At 49.8% G+C, this 23,665-nt stretch overlaps 1 protein-coding gene across 5 annotated transcripts in view; it reads left to right on the forward strand.

Annotated features, from left to right (window-relative positions):
* Nucleotides 1-23,665, forward strand: part of SORL1 (sortilin related receptor 1) — a 147,212-nt gene that overhangs the window by 90,445 nt on the left and 33,102 nt on the right. For all 5 annotated transcript variants that reach the window (XM_044258068.1, XM_044258067.1, XM_044258071.1 and 2 more), the window contains exons 22-29: nt 3,976-4,149; nt 5,674-5,787; nt 9,449-9,571; nt 12,018-12,137; nt 17,522-17,647; nt 20,640-20,747; nt 22,475-22,606; nt 23,516-23,647. In XM_044258068.1, the coding sequence (XP_044114003.1) occupies nt 3,976-4,149; nt 5,674-5,787; nt 9,449-9,571; nt 12,018-12,137; nt 17,522-17,647; nt 20,640-20,747; nt 22,475-22,606; nt 23,516-23,647 (1,029 nt within the window). The remainder of the gene's footprint in view (nt 1-3,975; nt 4,150-5,673; nt 5,788-9,448; nt 9,572-12,017; nt 12,138-17,521; nt 17,648-20,639; nt 20,748-22,474; nt 22,607-23,515; nt 23,648-23,665) is intronic.

Consider the following 23,665-nt stretch of genomic DNA (forward strand, 5'->3'; position numbering starts at 1 on the left):
AATAGGGTTGCAGATAGCATTGTTATTTTGGGGGGACCAGTGAAGATAGCATTAAGAACACCCTTGTGAAATGGTGAAGAATGTTCGAAATGTAAGTCTGCCTTAGTGTTCTGTCTTTGCACCGGACCTGTGGTATGGGCGGGACTGGTGTCACCATCCACGGTTCACAGATCAGGGAGCGGCATCTCAGAGGCCAACAAGCTTTCTCAGAGGCCCCTCGCTAGTTCAGGAGCAGGGCCTTTGTTCCAGTTCTGCCGCTAAACCGAGGAGTCACAATTATTCTCGGAGGAGGTGCCTGTTTGTTGTTGCTGTTGTTCTTTTAATTTTTAATTTTTTTTAAAAGATTTATTTATTTGACAGAGAGAGACACAGCGAGAGAGGGAACACAAGCAGGGGGAGTGGGAGAGGGAGAAGCAGGCTTCCCTCCGAGCAGAGAGCCCGATGCGGGCTCAATCCCAGGACCCTGGGATCATGACCTGAGCGAAAGGCAGATGCTTAATGACTGAGCTGCACAGGTGCCCCTATGTTATTTGTGTTGTCTGCTCAACACATACAAGACTGCCCATTAATCACATGTATGATAATAATACACATGACAACCTACGCTTATTAAGGGATCACTGTGTCGTAGCCCCACACCGATGCGGTTTCTGGGCTCAAATAACCTCCATTCATCTTCCCCAAACCCACATGTACTGAAAACAGTTCCATCTTTTTAGGTGAGGACGTGAAAGTCAGGTTCACGTTTCTACATCACACGTTTAGTAAGTGGTAAGAATGTGAACCATGGCCTAATGGACTCCTGAGCTGGACTTCGAGAAAACCGTTGGGCTCTGCTCCCTTCGTCATCCGTTGGGGGAGCAGCCGTGCCCTGGCGCAGGACAGCGATGCAGAAGTACTGGATTCTGATGGATTCTTGTTTGTGATAGAAATTTTGTTCACTTGGAACATTTGTCCGTTGGGTTACTTATTTGTAAACAGACTCCTCTCTTAATCTTTATGTCTGCCGGATTTTTATGCAGGGTCCCTGGGATCTGTTCTTCGTAAAGAGTGCTTTTTCTTTAAAGAGCTTCCTTTGCAAGGCTGTCGATATATCCAGGGGGTGTTGCAGTGAATGAAAATATTTTGGAGCTCTGGGAGTTGTCCTTCAGACTCGGCAGTAAGCCGTGGCTTTTAAATACCTACAGTGAGGGCAAATTCTCGTGGATTTGAGCTGATAATTCTCAAGCGTAGAGATAGTTAAGCAAGGTAGCACCATTTCTGGCTCCTTGATGGGTTCTGGAGGAATTTTCCAAAAGGAAACCTGAGTGTGTTCTGAATCTGCCCCGTGAAGACTTTGGTCGTTTGATCTTCAAAGGGGATGTGTTTGGAGGTGATGACTGTCACTTGTCCACTCTTCACATCTGCCCGCCTTGCCCACACAGGACTGGAGCGTCCTGTATGTAGAGCATGCGGCTGTGTTCTGGTGGAATTCTGCTGACCGCTCCTTCCACGCTCGTCCAGGTTTTCTGTGGCTTTGTAGCACCCCATCAGCGCCTGCCCTGCCTACCTCCTGGGGTCCATGACTCGGTCTGCTCGGTCTGGGGTGTGCCCCTGGTTACAGCCTCTCAGACTGTATACACCTCTGTCCAGACCAGCCTCCTGAAATGCCGCAGCCCGTTTGGGGTTCCGTGCTTGTAGCTTTTGCTTCTTTGGGTGGGAGCATTTCACATGCTCCCCGTGTGACAATGTTAGTCTTGCTATTTTACAGACCTAGCCCCATGTGAAATTGTCATCCTGTCCCCGAGTATTTTTCAGATACTCTGTTATTGTTCAGTTTCTTGGAACATTAAATGATACGTAGTCCTTTGAATACAGAGAACACGTTCCCAATCCTTTTGGAATTGTTTTCCATTAGGGGCAGCTCTGTGTCCCCCCCCCATAGCCTAGGGCATGTGTCTTCTGAGAAAGGAACAGCCTCTGCCCATGGACCAGATCAGGGTGAATTGATTCTTGGCATTTCTGCTCTCAATAGGCTGTTCTGCTATGGTAACTCTACCTTTAGAGTGGGCTGGATTATTTGTAGAAACTTATGAATGTTGCCTCGTACGGATTCTCGTCTGTGGGTGTGTGTACTTCATGTCTTTGGGAATTCTTCGTACTCTCTGGTCTTTAGCATTGAAACAACACTGTTGCTGCATCACTGCCATTGTTATTTTTATTTTTTATAAGATTTTATTTCTTTTAAACAGAGAGAGCGTGTGTGAGAGTGCACTTGCATGAGCTGGACAGGGGCAGAGGGAGAGAGAAAGAATCCCCAGCAGACTCTGTGCTGAGCACGGAGCCCGACACGGGGCTTGATCTCACCACCCTGAGGTCATGACCTGGGCCCCAATCAAGAGTCAGATGCTTAACCCACCGAGTCACCCAGGTGCCCCTGCAATTTTTAGTTTCTGTGTATGCCAGTTAGACTCTGATGAAGTGCCAGCCCATCCAGAGCTACTGTGGGTATCGTCACCCATATCAATACTGATTGTCATTAATGGACCCTGTTTTCCAACCTGCATTTTGGTGTAAGTATGACACAGCTAAAATCTTGGCTGGTTGGAAGCAGGTGGCTTGGATATGACTTGGGGGGGAAAGCAGGGGAGTTTTTCTATCCATGAGATGGCAAAACATTATCAGTCGAGTTTTAGCAAAGTATTTATTTTTATTTTCCCCAATTTTGATGCCGAATCGTCATAGCCAAAAGAACAAGCATACATTTCGTGGTTGATGTGGCATTTACGGTGCTCAGTAGTCATATTGTGTGTCCAGCTGTGACAAAACGATTTATGCATCCCATCCCCTCCTTCGAGAAAGGTGTGGGGGTAGGAAGATCCCTTTTTCATCACTGTTCATCCACAAAAGTTCTCTCTCCAGACTATAGTGAAGGATTTTATGGACTTGTATCTGGCCCTTTCTTTGGAAAGCAGAACCAGAGACAAGATTAGAAATAGGGACAGGTCTGCATTTACTAGCCTTGTGTGGGTTTATTGTGAGGCTCATAGTGCGAAGGCTGATGAGGGCCCCCTGGCTGGGCCTTCGTTCAGCTCAGTCGGTGGCTGCGCTTGGGCACTGAGGAAGCGAGAGGCAGAGACCCAGATGTTTGTCCGGGGCCCCGTCATGACTCAGGTGGATGGCTCCAAATTAAGGGCTGTGGGGTCTTAGGAGCAGAACCCCACTCATGCTAACTCAAGTCAAATGGGCTAATGAAAACATTAAGGGAGATTGTAAGGAACTCAGAGATGGAAAACACAGGTGAGCCTGATGGGGCCTGGTGCTGGGAATGGACAAGCTGCTCTTTCCCTCTCCCCTGGGGGCCCTGGTGTTACCCTTTTCCTCACCTCTGGAAGTCTGCTGTGTTCTCTTGATTCCCTCTCTCGCTCTTTTTTTTTTTTTTTTTTAAGATTTTATTTATTTATTTGACAGAGATCACAAGTAGGCAGAGGGGCAGGCAGAGAGAAAGGGGGAAGTGGGCTCTCTGCTGAGCAGAGAGCCCGATGTGGGGCTCGATCCCAGGACCCTGAGATCATGACCTGAGCTGAAGGCAGAGGCTTAACCCACTGAGCCACCAATGTGGCCTCGACTCCCTCTCTTGAGTCTGTTTCTGCACATCTGTGCCTTGCATCCCCTTTGACACCCGCACTCTGGGACCAGCTCCCAGCTCCAGCTCCCCAGTGACTCTGTGGTTCCTCGCTAGCCCCGTTCCGAATTCCCAGGATGCACAGCTGATACCTGCCCTGGTTCCAGGGCAGCCTGTTGGGCCGGAGACCCTGCGTGGCTTCTGTCTGGGCTCTGAGCAGAGGTGACCGCCACATCCGGTTTGTCTTCCCGAGATTTGTTCACGCTGTCCAGTCTGTAAAAGGAGGGGATGGTCTTGGATTTCAGTCCCCCGTCCGGGGTCTCCCCGGTCCCGATTAACCTGGATGCGGCCGCTGTTTGTCTTCTCCCCAGGAAGCAATGCCTGCGTGTCCAGGCCGTGCAGCCTGCTGTGCCTGCCCAAGGCCAACAATAGTAAAAGCTGCCGGTGTCCGGAGGGCGTGGCCAGCAGCGTCCTCCCATCCGGGGACCTGATGTGTGAGTGCCCTCAAGGCTACCAGCGGGAGAACGACACCTGCCTCAAAGAAGGTGGGTCCCAGTCATCTTTTCTGCCCGCTGGCCTCCCCCGCTTCTTCCCTCCCCTCTCCCAGTGCTCTCTGTTCCCTGTGGGTTTGGGTGATTGAAATGCCCTCGGGAAAAATCACATCCGCTAGATACTTAAAGAGACATCCTGGTCCGGGTTCTGAGGCCTGTGCGCCTCGGTCCTCATCGGGAACAGCCCTGCGTGGTTTGTATAAACACGATAACTGTGCTTTAGGTTTTCCGGTCAGATGACACAGGCCTTCTTCGATGTCCCCTTTTTGTCTCCTCACCCATCCCTTGTCCTCGCTTCCTGTCAGCTGGGACCAAGCCCGACTTGGAGAAAGGACTGGTGGGACTCTACAAGCTCGCTGAGGCTCACGTAGCAGTTCTCCCCCGCCCCCCATCCCCGCCAGCCCGGAAACGTCTAGAACATTGGGAACGATGTTACAGACTCTGAGGCTTCACCTCACGCTGTGACCAAGTGGCCGTAGCAGCCTCATCCACTCTTCCTTTGAATTTAAATACATGGATTCTAAAATTTTCCCTCAGAACCTGTCTTGATCTTTCTTTCCTGTCTGATTTATGTTCCCAGCCTGGCGTTACTGTGAGTGAGGTGAACCTCTGGAAGCACCCACATCCCTGCTTTCTTTTTTTTTTTTTTAATTCTCACAGTTACATTTGGCTTTGGAATCACAACCTCCCTCCTCACAGAAGTTCTTAGACCTGGGGGTGGGCACACAAAGGAGCCCTGTGGTCCCTTTTCCTATAAGAAATACACATGGAAAAAGGCTCACCCTTTCTTTCGTAGACACAGGAGAGTCTCTTTCAGGCTCCAGACATCATCTTAAAGCTATTCACAAAGAAAAAGTGTTAACAATTAAGTTAGAGAACAGCTTTTTAATATTTTCTTTCAGAATGCTTTTGGTGACCCAAATAAGAGGCCAGCCTTCATGTGTTCTTGTCTTGGTTTACTAAACAATGCATTTTGTTTTTCCCTGTGTGTCATGAGTGGAATGAGGTCTCAGAGTATCGTGTATCCTTTGTCATCTACTTGGCTGAAAGATGGAATATATATGGATATAATGGTTGTATATACAAAAATATGTATAGGTACAGATTTGTGGAACATGTATGTTTTCGTACTGTGTAGACAGAGCCCCTTAAGCAGTTCCTTGTATAATTAGTATTTTATTAGTATATTAGTATTCCTTGTATAATTAGTGTTTTATGACGGCGATGTTTGGTATCGACCCATTGGACCCAACTGGCACCATTGCCGTTATCTCCATTATAAACACCCCCAACACCGATCCAGCTGGCCTCTTGTCCTTTAATTATAATTAAGAGAGGAAGGGAGGAGGTCTCCATCATACGCTCCCGTGCGCAGGTGTGCTTGGCCCCATTTTCCTCTTTGCCATGTAAGGCGTGGTCTTTGAGGAAGAGAAATGAAAACTCAGTGAAAAGTGAACGTCTCGCAGACTGGCCGTAAGAATAATACGGGTCTCGTTCCCCGCCCCCCCTGCTGTCCAGAGAACACCTGTCTCCGGAACCAGTATCGCTGCAGCAACGGGAACTGTATCAACAGCATTTGGTGGTGTGACTTTGACAATGACTGCGGGGACATGAGCGACGAGAGAAACTGCCGTGAGTCTTCCTGGCCCGGCTGGCCTTTTGGGACGGGGCGCACGGACTGTCCTCGGAAGCCTGGCCAGCCGGCTCCGCCCAGGTTGGGGGAGCCTGCAGCCTGGGGTGCCCACCAGTGACCAGTGATGCCCTTGCCGGCTGATGGGGCTCAGAGACCAGAGAAGACACATAGATAATAGGTTGTTTTTGAAAACCCAGCCCCACCAGTAAGGGAACAGCTCGTTCCAGAGGGTTGACCGGTCAGCATCTCCCAGCTGGAACTGAGCTGACTGCGGAGTTGGGCAGGCTGCGCTCTTGTTGTGGCTTTACCCCCGTGACAAAGGTGGTGACCAGGTGACATCCCTTGGTCTGTAAATTCAGCCTTTCCAGAGATGGGAAGCGGATTTCATTCCTTTATGCCATCCAGTCAGCAGCTCTTGGCTGCCCGCCAGTCTCCAGAGAGACGGTTCTTCCTGACTGAGGATGCCTCGTCAGCCTGAAGTGTGGGGACGTTGATCTGTGCACATGGAAACATCATCTCGGGCTGTGTGCTTTCTGAGGGGCGTTACCGAGGCAGGGGTTTAAAGACAAATAACTGCTTATAATGAGTAGACTTATTTACTGCAAGGTTTTAATTTTTGATAGCTTTGACATTATCTTCCAAGGAGGCGCTTGGCCCTCGGACCGTGAGTAGTACATTCCTACATTCACTCAGCAAGTAGTTGTTGAGGACTCCTTTGGGCTAGGCTCTGTGCGCGGCCTGGGGTACCAGGTGATCTGTCGAACACGGAATTGACTCCTTAGGGGAGTCGGGAGAGTGGAGATGTGGTTATGGTAGAGCTGTAATCGGGGGGCGCCCTATGCATCCAGGAAGAGCACACAACTCAGACTCGGGTTGGTATTTATGGGGAGCCCTGAAAGGTGGGCAGGGCTGAACCAAGCAGAGGTGGAGGGAGCATGGCTATTGTCAGGAGAACGGCAGCTCTGAAAGCCCAGAGGTCAGAGCGTGTGCGGCGTGGTTAGGAAGCAGGTGTGGCTCATTGTTGACGTGACTATGGAAGCTGTGGGGCAGGGGGCAGATGGGCTAGTGACGAGGCCCAGGGCAGCAAGTGCCTGTGGGCTTTCTTCAGAAGAGCGGTTGGGATCCGCTGAAATAGCATGATAAGATTTTTGTCTTTGGAAAGATAAGCTGTGGCAGAATGCACTGGATGGGGGGAGGACCAGAAGCAGGGAAGCCAGAAACCACTGTGAAGGCTTCTCTTGCAAATATTTTCCCATTGGAAAGCCAGAAGCTCATTTACCCTTTTGGGCTTTGAGAAGAGTGGGTGATGTCTGGCTCCGGGGTGGACATATGTAGGCAGCCATCTGTGGGGTCTGTGCCTGTGCCCCCCCCAACCCCAGCCAGAAAGCAAGTTTAGCAGTCGACTCCCTGAACTCGCCTGGTTCCAGCAAACCTCTGTGCTGGCCTTGCTGGTGCTTGGGACGTTATTTAACTAACACTTTCTTAATCATTTCTCCTTGGTTTCAGTGGAGCAGGGAGATGAGCTCACTACTGAAGGGCAGACCTAGAGAAACGTTAGATTGTCTCTGTGTTTTCTTCTCTGCCAAAAGGACACTGATACAACCTTTTCGACCTACCAGAGTCTCAGGAGAGGGCGGTATTTGTGGGGGAAGAGCCAAAGCTCCTTAAAAACAATAAATATCAACAACACTGGACCCAAGCCTGGAAAGGACTTTCTTACATAATGGGGTGGGGGAGGAGATGCTTCTTAGAATTAACACCTCGCTGTGAAGATTGTCCAGACGTGATTAGCCTTAGTGGAAGCAGACAGATTTAAACTAGATGACCTTGTGTCCGATCGACGGGGAGTCCATGCAGGGGCTTTGGGTTCCACTAGGTGACAAGCTAGGATCTTGTACCAGTTCAGTGTTCTGAGAAAGGGAGCTCCCTCCATCTTCAGGAGTAACGCCCTCTCCCTGCATCCCCTAGCCCTGGAGCTCAGTGCCGGCCTCACAGGCTTCCGCACACCATTCACACTCCTCCTCTGAGCCAAGTGTGCAGCTGGCACTGACCTCCTTGTGGTCTGGTGTCAGCGTCCGCTAGCATCGACCTTCCCCAGGACCATGGACCGTGGAACTTGCTTGCTGCTCTGCTCTCTCTCTATTCATTCCACTTGGCAGGGGGGAGCTGGTGAGGTGGGGTGCAGGGGTCACAACGTGGAGCCTGGGAACCAGAGAGCGGTGCCTGACTGTGCTTGCCTGAGTGGCTCCCTTATCGAGGAAGATGAGAGCTGTGGTTATCCTGACGGTGGAGGCGCCCCGTCCATGGGCAGGGCTGCAGGGAAGGGACCGGCCGCTGCGGGGCGCCGCTGCTGTCTGGGCAGCATCCCCATCAGCCGCAGGGGAGGAGAAAGGGAGTGGCGACCGGGGAGCCGGGGAGGGCTGTTGTCAGCTCATCTCCCTCGCCCGCCCGCGCACAGACTCCTGCGCTGGGAACTTGTCAGGCGCTCTGGGTTTTGACGTGAAGCCCCTGCAGCCTTGTCATTTTTGTATTCATCCTCTGCCTCCCACCATGAGCTCAATTACGGAGAAGAAATGGAGCCTCAAATAAGAGCCGCTGGGATGTCTAACTGTATAGCGTTGCCCCTGGCTTTTTATTTCCTGGCACACCGCTGCTCCCCCACCCCCGGATCCCGTTCTGTCATGTTGTACCTCATGTGTCAGCCGTTCCTGAGCACAGCCTTCCTCCCCAAAGCCTCGCCTGGAGGGTCTTTTGCTGGGTTCTAGGGGTTGGGCTCCCCGCAACCCCAGATGATTTCCGTTTAGAAGAAGGAGAAGGATCTACGTCTCTACCCATTCTGGTGCAGGAGGGCAGAGGAAGTTAGAAGAAGGAGAAGGATCTACGTCTCTACCCATTCTGGTGCAGGAGGGCAGAGGAAGGACAAGGAAGAGATATGGCACTGGTTTGGAGCTATTCCGTTTTGCAGCCCATGTCATGGCTCTGATCCCAAACCGATTTGCTTATTTACGTTCATAATACTGCCTCGGCGTAGGTGTTCTGTTATCTCTATTTTACAGTAGAGAAAACAGAGGCACACATCGGTTAGGTTACATAAGATACAGAATCGAGATCCGTATCTAGTGTTTCTGTCATCACAGCACTTGGCCACCTGACCTTCACCTCCTCCTGCTATGCAGGAAGCAGACCCAAGGGGGTTCAAGTTAATTGCTTGAGGCAGAGGCAGAGGCAGAGCCAGGATCTGACACACCCAGTCCTGTCCGACCACAGAGCCCAGGTGGCCGCTGCAGAATTCTTGCCCAACACTTCCTGTGTCATCAGTATGAGGGGCACGTGGGACTGGGCTTCTCCGTGGTCGTTGTCTAGACGAAGGTATCTTTGCTGCTGACTTAGAGGCCGTACGAGGTGATCCGGCCCATCAGTCTCTCTCCCAGCCGAGGGCAGTTTCTCACCCTCCCAGCCCGCTGCCCATCTGGAAGCTATCCTGCCCTTCTCTCCCTTGCTTGTAAATGTCAGGTTCTCATGGGACTGATTTTTTTTTTTGTCTGTTGCTGCAATTCAGATCTGGTTCCTTCTCTGTTTCAGTTCTTTTTCCACAGTGGGGGTATGTGTTGGCCAGGGAATAAATTGTCCCTCACGAGTATGTCATCTCTTCCCTTGTAGCGACTACCGTCTGTGATCTGGACACCCAGTTCCGCTGCCAGGAGTCTGGGACCTGCATCCCACTCTCCTACAAATGTGACCTTGAGGACGACTGTGGCGACAACAGTGATGAAAGTCACTGTGGTAAGGGGACATGGTGTCTAGGAACCCCACTCCTGAGTGGGGCAGCACCCTTGCTCATGGGGCTTTTGTGGGCTGCCGATGGAGGATTTCTGGAAGTGTCTTGGTTTTTCTTTCTTTCTTTCTTTCTTTGAGAGAGAGAATGTACTTGTGTGCGCAGGTAGTGGGGAGAGGGGAGACATAGGAGTGGGGAGGGGCAGAGGGAGAGAAAGAACACACGAGATTCCTAAGGAGGTGCCTTGCTGAGCACAGAGCCCAAAGCAGGGCTCCATCCCAGGACCCCGATATCATGACCTGAACTGAAACCAATAGTTGGACGTTTAACCGACAGCAACCCAGTCGCCCCCATCAGGGTTTCTGATACCCAGCTGTGTGACCACCTCTGTCCCCTTGGTAGGACCAATTCATTCCGAAGATCATGGACCCTACTTTATGGTGCAGAGATGCTGTAAGCGCGAATGTGATAGGGAGATTTCTGACTAAGTACAGGCAGTTGTTAACAGCTCGGTGCGGCACAGACTTGGCCCACATGTCTGGGTGGCTATGAGATTTGCCTCCTGAAGACACAGATCTATACCTTTGTGAACGTTGTGTTTTTTGTTTTTTAAACCAGTCTAATTCAGTAAGCTGTTGGAAGCCAGCAGATGGTACAAATGTTGTTCGAACATCTGTTTTCTGAGTGGAAATTTTTATGTTTAGAAAAATAGTGTGTTGGAATTGCCAGGAGTGATTGGGGTTCTCTAGCTCAGCCCTCTTGATTTCCAATTAAATGACTGAGGGGACTTACTCAAGGTGACACTCTTAGTTTGTGTCAGGATATCGACCCGGAGCCTGGGGTTCCCCCCACCCCCTCGCTGCCACACCTGGCCCTGCCCGGTGCGGAAGGCCTGTTGTCAGGAGTGGCTCTGGCACCACACTCAGTGTTGCTGGCCGTCCAAGGAGGAAGCATCCTGCGGTGCTCGTAGTGCACCAGACCGAAGGAAGCCTGACTGAGAAGGGGAAGTGAGAACGGGGCCAGACGCCGACCCAGACAGTGTGATGAGTTCGTGGCTCTCCCTGCCCACCCACGGGTCAGGTTGCGCACCTTCCGCGCACATGTTTACGGATAGGACCTGCCTTTTCACCAGCAGGTCGTTTGACCCCAGGGACTGAAATGAGGGGGGCAAGGGAAATGCCCTTTGGCTGGCTCTTAGAGGAATTTTGTGTGTATGGGGGTCCCCTCATTTTCCCTCATCTTTGTAAAGATAGAAAGTTCTGGAAGGGAGTCTTTGGGATTCAGTGCTGTTTCCTCTGCATTCCTCCCGTTCCTTCCTTAGTGCCTGCACGGGGTTGAAGGGCACAGCTTCATAGGAAGGAGAGTCCAGCATCAGATTCCCTGTTCACAGCCTGTTTGTGCTGATATCTCCCGAATCCACCCCAGGGTCTCAGTCCCGGATATCCTCAGAGCCAGGTCCTCATAAATCTCCAGACTGTTTCCCCACCAATATCTGAATTTCCAACTTCACCATCAACCCGAACGACTCAACTCGGGGAGCCACCCTGGGCTCCAGGCTTGGCTACCCTTTTTACAATTCCGTTTGACTGAGATTCCCAGGGTCTAAGAAAGATGTTGCTGGTGTAGCCTGCTTGCAGGTCTTGGAAAGGCTGCATGGGTTCATTTGCCTCAGGACCCCACCTTTCTAGAGACAGCCAGCCAGCCAGCGTCCCTGCCACAGAAGGGCCCCAGTTTCCTCTGTGTTGGGAGCTCGGCACTTATCTTCACTTTCCCCGATTGGAGCATCTCAAACTGATCAGCTCCCTTGAAGTTCTCATAACTTCTTTTCTGAAACCACAGACTCTGTCTCTAGAAGCTTCTGTTTCTTGAGAATTGTTGAGGATTCTACTTTCTGGGTAACTGGAGCATTGCCTCCTAACCTTTCCCTTGTAGCGAGCTTAGACAGCATTTGTGAAGTGCCCTGAGGAGCATGGATGATGCTGTTCATGGTCCGGAGGCAGCCAGTGGCAAGAACGTGAGGGTGTCTGGGGCACCTGGGTGGCTCAGTCGCTTAGCGTCTGACACTCTTGATTTCAGCTCAAGCTGTGATCTTGGGGTCCTGGGATCAAGCCCTGCATTGAGCTCCACGTTCAGCCTGGAGTCTACTTGAGATTTTCCTTCTCCCTCTAACTTCACCCCCTCCCTCTGCTTGCACTCTCTGGCTCTCACATAAATAAATAAATAAACTCTTTAAAAAACGTGAGGGTGTCAGTGTCTCGGCCCACCTGGAGTCCGTCCTCGATGGGCTGGCGCCCCCGGTTACGACCCACGCTGTCTCTGGATAATCAGTGATGGTAGCGTGGATAATGCGTGCATCTCCGGCCCCTAGGGACGCCGACGCCCGAGCTCGGTTTGAGATGGGTTTCTGAGTAAGCGTCGGTCCTCCCAGCTCTGTGTGTGTGCTCCCTCCCGCAGAAATGCACCAGTGCCGGAGCGACGAGTATAGCTGCAGCTCTGGGATGTGCATCCGCTCGTCCTGGGTGTGCGATGGGGACAACGACTGCAGGGACTGGTCCGACGAAGCCAACTGTACCGGTCAGTGTTTTTCTGTGTGTGTGTGTGTGTGTGTGTGTGTGTGTGTGTGTGTGGTGTGTGTGTGTGTGTGTGTGTGTGTGTACGCGCGCTGCTTAGCCCGGCAGCCCGACGCGATCGTAGACCCGAGGCTCTAAGAAATAGACCCCTTTAGCCATTTTTTAGCTAGCCATTTCAGCTAGCCATCAGCCAGCTACATCTTCGCAAACAGCTAGACTGATGAGCTCATGCTAAAAGGAAAACCGGGGCGCCTGGGTGGCTCAGTGGGTTAAAGCCTCTGCCTTTGGCTCAGGTCATGATCCCAGGGTCCTGGGATCGAGCCCTGCATCGGGCTCTCTGCTCTACAGACAGCTTCCACCTCTCTCTTTCTCTGCCCGCCTCTCTGCCTACTTGTGATCTCTGTTTGTCAAATAAATAAATAAAATCTTAAAAAAATAAATAAATAAAAGAAAAACTGACATCCTGCTTCTTCACTGAGAAGGTCTTGCTGTGAAAAAAGCATTCATTGAACTAAACAAGTGTCCTGAGTGATACAGTCGCTTCCCATTCTGCCTCAAGCTTATTGCTTCAGGATCAGTGATAGACGGTTTATAGACTGGCACCTCGCCTGGGGACCACATGTTGATCAGGGGGAAGCAGGCCCCCCACGGGACAGAGAGCCTGAGGCGGGATTCGATCCCAGGTCCCTGAGATCATGACCTGAGCCGACGGCAGAGGCTTAACCCACTGAGCCACCCAGGTGCCCCTCGGTTGGGTGGTTTACACAACGATTTCTCGGAGTTCATTTTCGTTTTGAGGTGACCTTCTATGACCTTCAGGAATAAATGGATCTCAAATGCCATATCATCCCACAGGATGATTTGTGATGTTACCGAGTTCTATCCCCTTATGAACTTAACCTAAACTTGCCCCCCTTGTCCTTTCTGGGGCAGTCTCAGTGTCTGCACCTCCGTCTCTCGAAGGACTGCAGGAAAAGGCTTCTCTCCAAATGGCCTGCAGGAGGAGGAAAAGCCAGGGTCCAGAAAGGAACTGCTGTCAGCCCAGGAACCACAGAGTGCTGTTTGGAAGTGTTGGGCCTGGGTGGATAATTGGTTAATAAATTAGAGGGGTGCACTTGGGCATTTCAGTTTAGTAAATTGCAAAATGATTGAACACCTTGTTAGCATAACCACATTAGTCAGTTTTGTGTGTTTAGCAGCATGTGCTGCTCCTCCGGGATGAATTATCCACTCCTGTCTGTGGGAGGGTTTGTCCGAGATTCCTGATTTTCTCTCCGATTTTTATCTTATTTATTTATTTTTTTTGACAGGGCTATCTGGGGAAAACGTAACGTGCTTGTGCCTCCCCTGTTTCCTTTTTCCAGTGACCGTTCTTCCAGATCTATTAAAGACGATTTTCCTTCCCCATCATCTCAAAATAATTGGCGGTCAGCTGTGAGTTTCTTAGGATATGTGGCGTGTCCCCTCGTTTCCTGGTCTGATCGCCTAAGTCACCTGCAAAGCCAGAGAAGATCAGTCCAGGTCGGCAGACTTCCTGTTGGCCTCCGCTCGCATGCATGGTCTTTGTTCTTCTCTGTCCTGCTTTTGGTTTTCCGGGGACTGGGTTTTCTTTATTCCCTTCTCCCCACCTCCCTGCATGGATTTTGAGCTTAAACATTTGATTTCTGTTCTTTCAGCGGTTACGCTCAAGACACCCTGTGTGTCTTTGTGTGGTAACGTTGCCCTTCCCTAGACCTGCCGGGACTTGAGAACAGACTCCAAAAATACTTGGTATTTTAGCTGTACATTTTAAGAACACTAACATTCATCACTGTTATTCTATCTCATTAACCATTTACCTTTACTTCTTGTACCTGACATCTCCCTCCCAGGTACATCTTTCTCTGTTTCTTGCAACAGGAGTCCACGAATAGTAAGCTCTTTCAAGATTTTGTTTCCATAAACATGTCTTCATTTCACTCTCAGTCCTGAATTCAGATGGATCTGGGTTTCTCGGTTTGTAGTAATTTTCCTTTAAATGTTTTTTTTTAAAGATTTTATTTTTAAAGATTTTTTTTAAAGATTTTTTTTAAAGATTTTACAGACAGGGATTACAAGTAGGCAGAGAAGCAGGCAGAGAGAGAGAGAGAGAGAGAGAGAGAGAGAGAAAGAGAGAGGAGGAAGCAGGCTCCCCACTGAGCAGAGAGTCTGATGCGGGGCTCCATCCCAGGACCCTGGGATCATGACCTGAGCCCAAGGCAGAGGCTTTAACCCACTGAGCCACCCAGGCGCCCTTCCTTTAAATGTTTTGATGGGATTATTCTATTTCCTTCTGGCCTCTTCTGTGTTGATTGGATTTCTCCCGGCAGGTGATCTTGTTCAATCAGACGTTTTCTCCCCAGGTATCTGTTTGTTTGTTCTTGTTAGGCGTTTTGACTTCCTTAAGCGAAATTATCTTTATTCAGCCTGCTCTTGAGTCTTGTTTTCTTTCTAGAGGCTGAGGATTTGTTTTTCACCAATTCTGGGGAATCATAGGCGGGATCTTTTCAACTCTATTTGGTATTTTCTCTGGTCTCGTCTTCAGTGCTGATTCTCGGGTCTGTTGGGCTGTGTCCTTCTGTCATTCATGCTTCCTGGTTTTGTATTTGCCGCCTCTAAATGACTCTGTGCTAGAATCTGAGTTACTTCCTCAGTCTTCTCTTCCAGTTCAACAATTCTCTTTCTAGCTGAATCTAACGGTCTGTTCCACACATCCCCTGAGCTATGCTTATTTCCATGACTATATTTTTTGTATCTAGAATTTCCATCTGGTTCATTTTCATAGTCTGCCTTTTATTTTTCAAGGCCCCTTCTTTATGCTTTATGTTATTCTTTCTGTGTCACTCATCCTTCAGGTTGACTCTCCCCCCGTTCACTTCTTCCTGGTCCAGCCCTTGGAAATCAATGTGGTAGCGCTTTCGTACCATGTGAATTAATTCATCTCTTCTGCCCCAATTATATTTGGTTAATGCTTCTGATCAAGTTTTCCAGAGGGTCTTGTTGAGTCAAGGAAGATCTGTCCAAGTCAGAGAGTTAGGTGTAGGATAACGGACTCTATTAGAAATCCGACCCTCTAATTTTATGGTCATTTACCCCACTAGCCCATCCAGTTACAATGATTCCTGCCACATGGAGGATTCTTATTTTTCTCGCCCCATTCTTTAGTCTGTATTAAAGTCAGTCTCTTCCCTCCTTGTGATTAAAAGAAAAAGGTGGTAATTGAACATGTATTACGGTAATTAAGACACTCCATGTCAGAGAGCTAGTAAGTTACTCAGAAGATGGGGAAAATTCAGAAAAAGAGACTGTGTTAAGAATCCCATTCATATCAGGCCACTTAGATGAAATTTTACCAAACTGATTAGTCTTTCAGAGCTCAGCCTCAGTGATCGATTTTTGGAGATCTCAGACGTGCCTCCCAGAATGGTCATTTGGAAACTCCATCAGTACTCTGAAATTGTTTTCAATTAAAAAGGAAAGGCATAAGCTGAATAATAACAAGTAGCTCACCAGGGCAGTGAGTTTAGGCGACAGTATATTTTATGAACATGAGCAAGGCTTTGCTGAGGAGTATTTCCAAGGGCTGTCAGACTTGTAAAACCAACAGGTCAGAAGTTTTCCAGGCAGTGGCTGTTACTGGTACAAAAACTCACATACTGTACAACATACCCATACTCCTCTTATCAGAGATAGAAGTATATTTTAAAAAGATGTTTAGTGGATTCCGAGTGTCAAAGGTTGTAAAATATCGAAACTTCCTCTAGACCTGTTTGCACACTACACCTATAGCCTTGATCTTCAGAGAGATGGGAGGACAGCAGGTAATGGACCACCACTTGTTTTAAAGTGGTTTGAAAAATCACTTTCTTTGCATTTCAGACTGCTGCACAAAATAGCCTCAAATTGCAGAAATTCTAGAGGGCATTTTTGCCCTCTAGAATTTTGCCAATCCTTGAGTAACAATTGCCAACCATCTTGATCAAATTAAATAACTGTAGTATGCACTCAGTAACCCACTTTTGTTGTTTCTGCCTTGTCTGTTGCAAAGTCATCCTATTCGCACAGTTAAGCTAACAGAGAGCCCATCCATCTTGGTTGTATTATTTTATGTCAGTGGTAAACAAGGCCAGACCTGACTTCCATTCAGCCGTGAGCAGACACAAACAGCTTTCTGTTTTAGCAGAGGAAGGGGAAACCCGACAGAGTAGTGCTGGTTGGATTTGAGACAGTTACTCTGCGTTCGAACTAGTCTTGAACCAGGGTTTTGAGATGTTTCTTAAGGACTTCCAGGTGGCCGCAGCCCAGGTATGCAAACAAGGCTGTCAGTTTGTAACAATGGCACCGTTTCACTTGTGTCTTTTTCTTCTAATGATTGTAGCGGACACCATATGTCGTAGGCTGGGGGACGTCACTCCCGACGGTCGAGAGAGTTAGATAAGGCGAGGAGGTTCTGGGACCTTCCTGTGTGAGTTTGGATGGATAAGTCTTTCGTGCTCTCTGGATCTGAGGTTTTCCACATTTGAAATTGGGTCATTTATTGAGAATTACAAGATCACAGCCTGTCCGAGCTTACAAGGGTCCTTATAAGGAGGACCTTTGAGGCGCCCAAAGAGTGGCTGGACCAGGTCTAGAGCAGGTCTCTGGGGCCCACACCACCTCTCCTTGTCGCACAGAATCTGGATGAGTGAGTGGGTTGATGAGAGAAGATAAAGCTGCAAGACAGAGCAGACCAGGAGCCACACAGGCTTTGGACTTGGAGGGGGCCGGCGTCCTTATTTAATTATCTTTGCGAATGTGGGCAAGTTTCTTAATCTCTCTAAAGCCTATTTCTTTTTTTTTAAATTTTCATTTTTTAAAAAACTGATTTTCTTTATTTGAGAGTGAGTGTGAGAGAGAGTACAAGAGTACGGGGAGAGGCAGAGGGAGAAGCAGATTCCCCACTGAGCAGAAAGCCTCACTCGGGGCTCGATCCCAGGACTCTGAGATCACGCCCTGAGCCCAGGGCAGATGCTTCACCGACCGAGCCACCCCGGCGCCCCTCTAAGGCTGTTTCTTATCTGTGAATAGGGACTAACCCTCACGTCGTAGGTGGTGGCGAAACGTGAATGATTCTTTTTAAACCTGTATGTCTAAGCTTGTGTAGCTTCACAGACTCACAGAGTCCAGGGATTTCCTTGATCAGGAGGCTGTACCCTACTGCCCTCAGGGCAACCCAGGTGCCTAGCTCCTGGCCAGGGAGGAACTCTGGCACTCCGGGCGGTCCCGCCCGTATTACCCAGCACTGTCTCTCTCTGGTCAGCTCCTTGGCAGTTGGTGGGGAGCGGGGGCGAGGGCAGCATTGACGCTTTCCCTCCTCTCTCTTGCTGACAGCCATCTATCACACCTGCGAGGCCTCCAACTTCCAGTGCCACAACGGACACTGTATCCCCCAGCGGTGGGCGTGCGACGGTGACACGGATTGCCAGGATGGTTCCGACGAGGACCCAGTGAACTGTGGTAAATGCCCACGCTTTGGCCTCTCCCGGGAGCGTCCCTCGTATCTGCTGTCCCGGAAGAGAGGCAACAGATGGGCCGGGGACTGGGGTACTGTTCTCCTGCACCCGGGTCCACGTGGACAACCAAATGCACCTTCACGGCTCTCTGCGGCTCTGCTATAGGGTGTCGAGGATGTGCGTAGTGTCGTCCTCCCCGGCAGGCCGGCTGTTGTGCCTCCCTGCCTTTCCCTGACAACTCTGAAGCCAAGAAACAGAAACCAGTTCATGCACCCAGAGTGCTAAGCACCGTCAGCACCTACAGATAGGACCAGGGTTCCGCGGAAATTAACCCTCTGTTTCTGTATCAGTCGCGTGTGTTATGACTCAGAGTCCTCTGTTACAGTCCCGTGGGAATGTGGCTCACCGCCCCAAAGGCAGGACTCTTTCAGCATAACCGATTTCAGAGAGAACTCTGAGGTGGTCATTTCCCTTCACAAAGTAGCTGCCACACAAACACGATCTGTAAAATTCTACTTTATGCCAAATATCTTTAAGGTCCTCGGCCATTACCCTTTTTCTTTAATGTCTGTAGGAAGAGAATCCCCGTGTTTCTCCTCTGCTCGCATAGTACTTCCAACACTTTGTGGCCACCGTGTGTTTTCCACACCACGTAATCCTTCAGCAGCAGTGGGGGGTCCTCCAGCTAACGCAGGCCTCACGCCATCTTCCTTGGATGGCGTCTCTCTCACAGGAGGTGGGCGCGGTCCCCAGCGCTGCCCCCCAACTCACATGCCGGCCACCAGCCTCGAGTTGTCCCCCGTGCCTCTGACTGACTACCTGTACATCCGGGTCCCCTTTTTTGGGTTCAGTGATTTACTAGAATGTCTCACAGAACGCAGGGAAACACGTCTCCTCGTTTGTTAGAAAAGGATGCAGTAGAGGATAGAATGAACGTTCCAATGGAGGGGATGAGTAGGGCAAGGTATGGGGAAGCGTTGTGGGGCTTCCATGCCCTCTCCAGACCTGCTGCTCTCCCAGCATCTCTGAGGTCAACAACCCAGAAGCTCTCTGAGCCCTAAGCTTTTAAGATTTTAATAGTGACTTGATCGCCTGGGTCTGGCTGATCATTTCCTCAGTTTCCATCCCTCACCCCTTCCTGGAGGATCCGGGGTTGGGTTCAAAGTTCCAAGCCTCTAATCACGGCATGGTTTTTCTGGTGACCAGCCCCTACCCAAAAGCTGTGCAGGAGCCCACCCAGATTTGCCCCATTAGACACTTCTGTCTCCTATGGAATTACAAGGGTTTCAAGAGCTCTGTGCCAGTAGCCAGGGTGAGAGACCGGTGTGTATTTCTTGTTACTTACACCGTTTCTCCAGATCTTCGTGGGATTGTAGGCTTTGTCGGCATGTTGTACACCCTATTGCTCTCATGTCACCGTCTTAAAGATGCTTGCCTTGATCTCTGTTTTTCTAGACTCAGCATTTTCACGGCAGACGCATCTTCACTTCCTGTTACTCTGGCTCACTTAGTTGCTTCCTGGTCAGGCATTTGAGTGTTTTTAGTTTTACACTATCACGCGTCGTAAAATTAATCCATTTCTTTGGAAACAAAGGCTTATATTTCCTTGACGATCCTTCCTAGGACATGTTCCTCAGTATGGCATTGCTGGCTCAGCGGTCCTCATGGACCTCAGTGATTCTCATGAAGTGTCCCCAGACTGTGTTTCTAAGCAGTGATACCCAAAGCGTCTCTACCAGTAGGCGTCGTGTCTATTTCCCCAAATCTCCCTTGAGCTTGCATTTTATTTTTTTAGCTGTTTCCACTGATTGAACGAACAGGAGTTTGTCTCGTATAATTTTAATTTTACACTTTTTTTTAAAAAGCTGTTATTCTTAGAGACATTAGATATTTCCCCGACTCATGGCACTCATTTACTGTTTTCTGTTTTATGTCCTTTGAGTAATTTCCTCTTCCATGATGACTTTTTATGGGGCGAAAACACATTTTCTTGCTTTATAGCTGACCCTCTTGGAACCGTTCTCCTGAGAGCTGGGTTTTCAGTGGCCATACCTGACCTGCTAGAATTTACTTTGAAGCCTAACATCGGGTAGTTGCTTTGCATTCAGGAGAAAGGGTTACCTCAGGCTAAGAATTGTCCTCTAAGTGCGAAACCCAAGATTCTCAAAATTTCTAGGATGGCCTTTCTCCAAAAGGGCTTTGGTTTAGCGTTCCTGAAGAATTAAGAATGGTGATTTATGAGAGCTTTAAAAGACCAGGATTTATAATCAGGATTCATATCCCCCCTCCTTTTTTTTTTTTTTTTTTAAATCACTGAATCTTTTCTTAAAATATATATATTCATGAGTAGATAACATGTTTTCATGGTTCAAAATGGAAACAAAGTATCAGGAGGGGTATAGTAAACATTTTTCTCCCCATCTGGCAAATTCTGACCCTGTTCCACATAGGAAATTATGGTTGTGTACCATTTTGGGATATTTTTGTGCATATGTGCAAACTTAAATGTGCTGTGTATTCTTGTTCTCTTTTATACAAGTATGTTTTGCATACTTAACATGCATGTTTTGCATACATAACAAGTATGTTATGCATGTTTTTTGTACCTTGTTTTTTTTTTCATACAACTGTGTACGCAGGACACATTTTTTACAGAGTGCTTCCTAAGTGCCTTTATGACAGTCCCCGAGTTCCGTGTACAGTAAGGCATTACAGAGTTCCCATGGGTGGACACGTAGGTGCTTTTCCATGCGTTCAAAGAGCATTGCAGCGAACAACTTGTATTTATGATATTTTTCACTTTTGCGGGTAGGTTACACGTTTACGATGGCATTGCTGGGCTCCGTTGCACACGTTGGTACCTGCGGTACCTGCGGCCGTGGGTACCAGTCCCCCACCTTCCTTAGGGGTGGTGCAGCTTTCTACCCAAATGATGCAGGCAAGGGGCTGCCTGTTTCCTCTCCGTCATTTTCTCCCCTTGTCGAATTGCATTTCAGAGAAGAAGTGCAATGGGTTCCGCTGCCCGAATGGCACGTGCATCCCATCCAGCAAGCACTGCGACGGCCTGCGGGATTGCTCGGATGGCGCGGACGAGCAGCGCTGTGGTGAGCCCTCTCCCTGCCCCGGGGAAACGCGTATATTGGAATGAATTGTTGCATTTCTTTGGTGTGTGCTGGTGGTTAGTTTTTTTTTTTTTTTTAAGGATTTTATTTATGTATTTGACAGAGAGATCACAAGTAGGCATAGGGGCAGGTGCGGTGGGTGGGGGATCAGGCTTCCTGCTGAGCGGAGATCCTGATGTGGGGCTCAATCCCAGGACTCTGAGATCACGACCTGAACCAAAGGCAGACACTTAACCCACTGAGCCAGCCAGGTGCCCCACTGGTGGTTCGCTTTTAACCAGAGCTCATGCAGGACTCTGAGAGGCTCATGGTGGCAGGGGACCATCGTTTGGGGGAAGAGGAGCAGGGGTGCGGCGGGGGAGGGAGCGGTGGGGATAGGGAGGTAGTAGTGGGGTCATCATGGAATGGGTCATAGCTCGGTGAACACTTGTTCAGTCGCAGTACATTGCAGTAGTCAACCCATCGTTTTGAACTGAACACTTACTTCTCCTACTTCGTTGGTGTTATTAGTGTTGCTGGGATAACATTTTTGGTTAGGTGATTGTTTTATCCAAGTTTCCTCTAGACTCACAGAGGTTGTCTTGGGTCGGTGGTGCTCCTCTGTGAGTCTACTGTGCTTGGGTTCCCCCCTCCCCACCCCCAGATCTGGATGTAATCCATCTGGAGCGTGGCCTGGGTGTTGGGGTATTTTTTTAAGGGCTGCAGGTTATGGTGATGGACAGCCCGGCTTGAGAACCACAGTCGCGATACAGGGGTCAGCAGGCTGGCCTGTGGGGGAAACCCTGCCTGCCTGGGTGTACGCTGTTCTAGGGCATGAACTTTTCTTTAAACATGGTCACGACCTGTTCACGGGTCATCTTAGACCACTTGCACGCTAGAGCGTCCGTGGGGTGTAGTTGTAGCAGAGACCGTAGGACTCGCACACCCTGGAGAATCTGCTCCCTACTTGTGTCAGTCACCATTCTCTAGAAAAGTAGAACCCATAAGGTGTGTGTATCTCTAGGGAGAGATTTATTTTCAGGAATCCATTCCTGCAGTGATGAGGGCTCGTGAGTCTAAATCTTCATAGCAGGCTGGCGGGCTAGAGACCCAGGGGCAGGCTGATGTCGCAGTTCGAGTCCAAAGGCCATCTTCTGGCCGTGTCCTGGATGACCTTTTGTCTGTGCCCGAGTACCTTGGGTCTCTTCTTTGAAGGACCTGACCCTGTTGGATCAGGGCCCCCTGATGACCTTATTTAACCTTTATTACCTCTTTAAAGGCCCTGTCTCCAAATACAATTACCCTGGGGGTTAGGGCCTTAACATATGAATTTTTAGGGATATGATTCAGTCCCTAACTCTGGTCCTTTATAGGAAAAGTAGTAGAGAGCCAGTATTCTGACTAGCGATTGAGACCGTGAGCACTGATGGCAGGGTCTGGCTGTCAGTTTGGGTTGGCTCCGCCCCCATGAGCTGGGTGCTCTTGGATACTCAATGCTGCCACCTCCTCTGTTCTCATTGTGATAACGGGACAGCAAAATCCCTCATAACCTCGTCTCGAGAGTTCAGTGATGAACTTCCGGGTCAGGCACTGTCGCTCAGGGCTCGGCACACAGCATGTACCCAGTGAATGGGGGCTACCAGGGCACCTTCGCTCAGAGCTTGCGAGTCCCCTCCACCCCCCAAGTCCCAGGTGCTCACGGCCTTCTCCCAACCCCCGACTCCTTTCAGAGCCCCTGTGCACGCGCTTCATGGACTTCGTGTGCAAAAACCGCCAGCAATGCCTGTTCCACTCCATGGTGTGTGATGGGATCGTCCAGTGCCGCGACGGCTCCGACGAGGACGCGGCGTTCGCAGGATGCTGTGAGTGGGGCGGGGAGGGGCCGGAGGCTCCGGCGACACTGTGAGGGGCTGGGCCGCTCTCCTTCAGGGGTCTTGCTTGACCATCCAGTCTGGCCCTTTCTGAGAAAGACTTACCTTGGTTGCTTCAGAACTACTGCTCTTTGGTGGTTGGTGTCCGTATAAGCTGAAGGTGTGGAAGGACCAGGGTCTTGGCCCAGATAGCCCCTTCTCCGACTGGCCTTTCCCGTGCACCAGTCCCTCTGTAGTGCCCTTGCCTGGCTTGCGGGTTCTTCCCAGCACTGGTTACCACTTGGCACCCCATGCATTTAGTGGATCGCCTGTCTCTCCTGGCTGCAATGTGGCTTCACGAGAGCAGGGCCTTTGTCTCGTGCACTGCTGTAGCCCTGCTTCTAAAACGGCCCTGCCTATTATAGCGACTCATACTGGTCTGCTTGGGCCGCCATCACCAAACACTGCAGCCCGGGTGGCTAAAACAACAGAACTGCATTTTCCTACAGTTCTGGAGACGACAAGCTTAAGGTCAAGATGTCGCAGCATCGCTTCTTCTGTGTTCCCCGTCCTTGGCTTGCTGATGGCTGCTTTCTTTCTCCCTCAGTGTCCCCTCTGTGCCTGTCTGTGTCTTGCTTTCCTTTTCTTATAAGGACACCAGTCCTGTTGGATCAGGGCCCACCCTAATGACCTCATTGAACTTAATCACCTCTTTGAAGACCCTGTTTCCAAATATAGTCACATTCTGAGCTACGGGGGGTTAGGATTTCAACTGGTTTTTACCATCAGGGAACCCTGTAGCTGGCCTGTCTCTTGGTGGAGGACAGTTTGCTTTTTCCACTTGTTTCTAAGCAGTGTCCCACATTGAGCTCTTCAGTATGGTAGTAACCTGGAATTTACGGATGCTTGTTCCTTATCTAGCCCAAGACCCCGAGTTCCACAAGGTCTGTGACGAGTTCAGTTTCCAGTGCCAGAATGGAGTGTGCATCAGCTTGATTTGGAAATGCGACGGCATGGATGACTGTGGTGACTACTCCGACGAAGCCAGCTGCGGTAAGATCTCGGCTCTTC

This window comes from Neovison vison, chromosome 7 (genome assembly GCF_020171115.1).
Source record: "Neovison vison isolate M4711 chromosome 7, ASM_NN_V1, whole genome shotgun sequence".
In the NCBI taxonomy this organism is placed as follows: Eukaryota; Metazoa; Chordata; class Mammalia; order Carnivora; family Mustelidae; genus Neogale; species Neogale vison.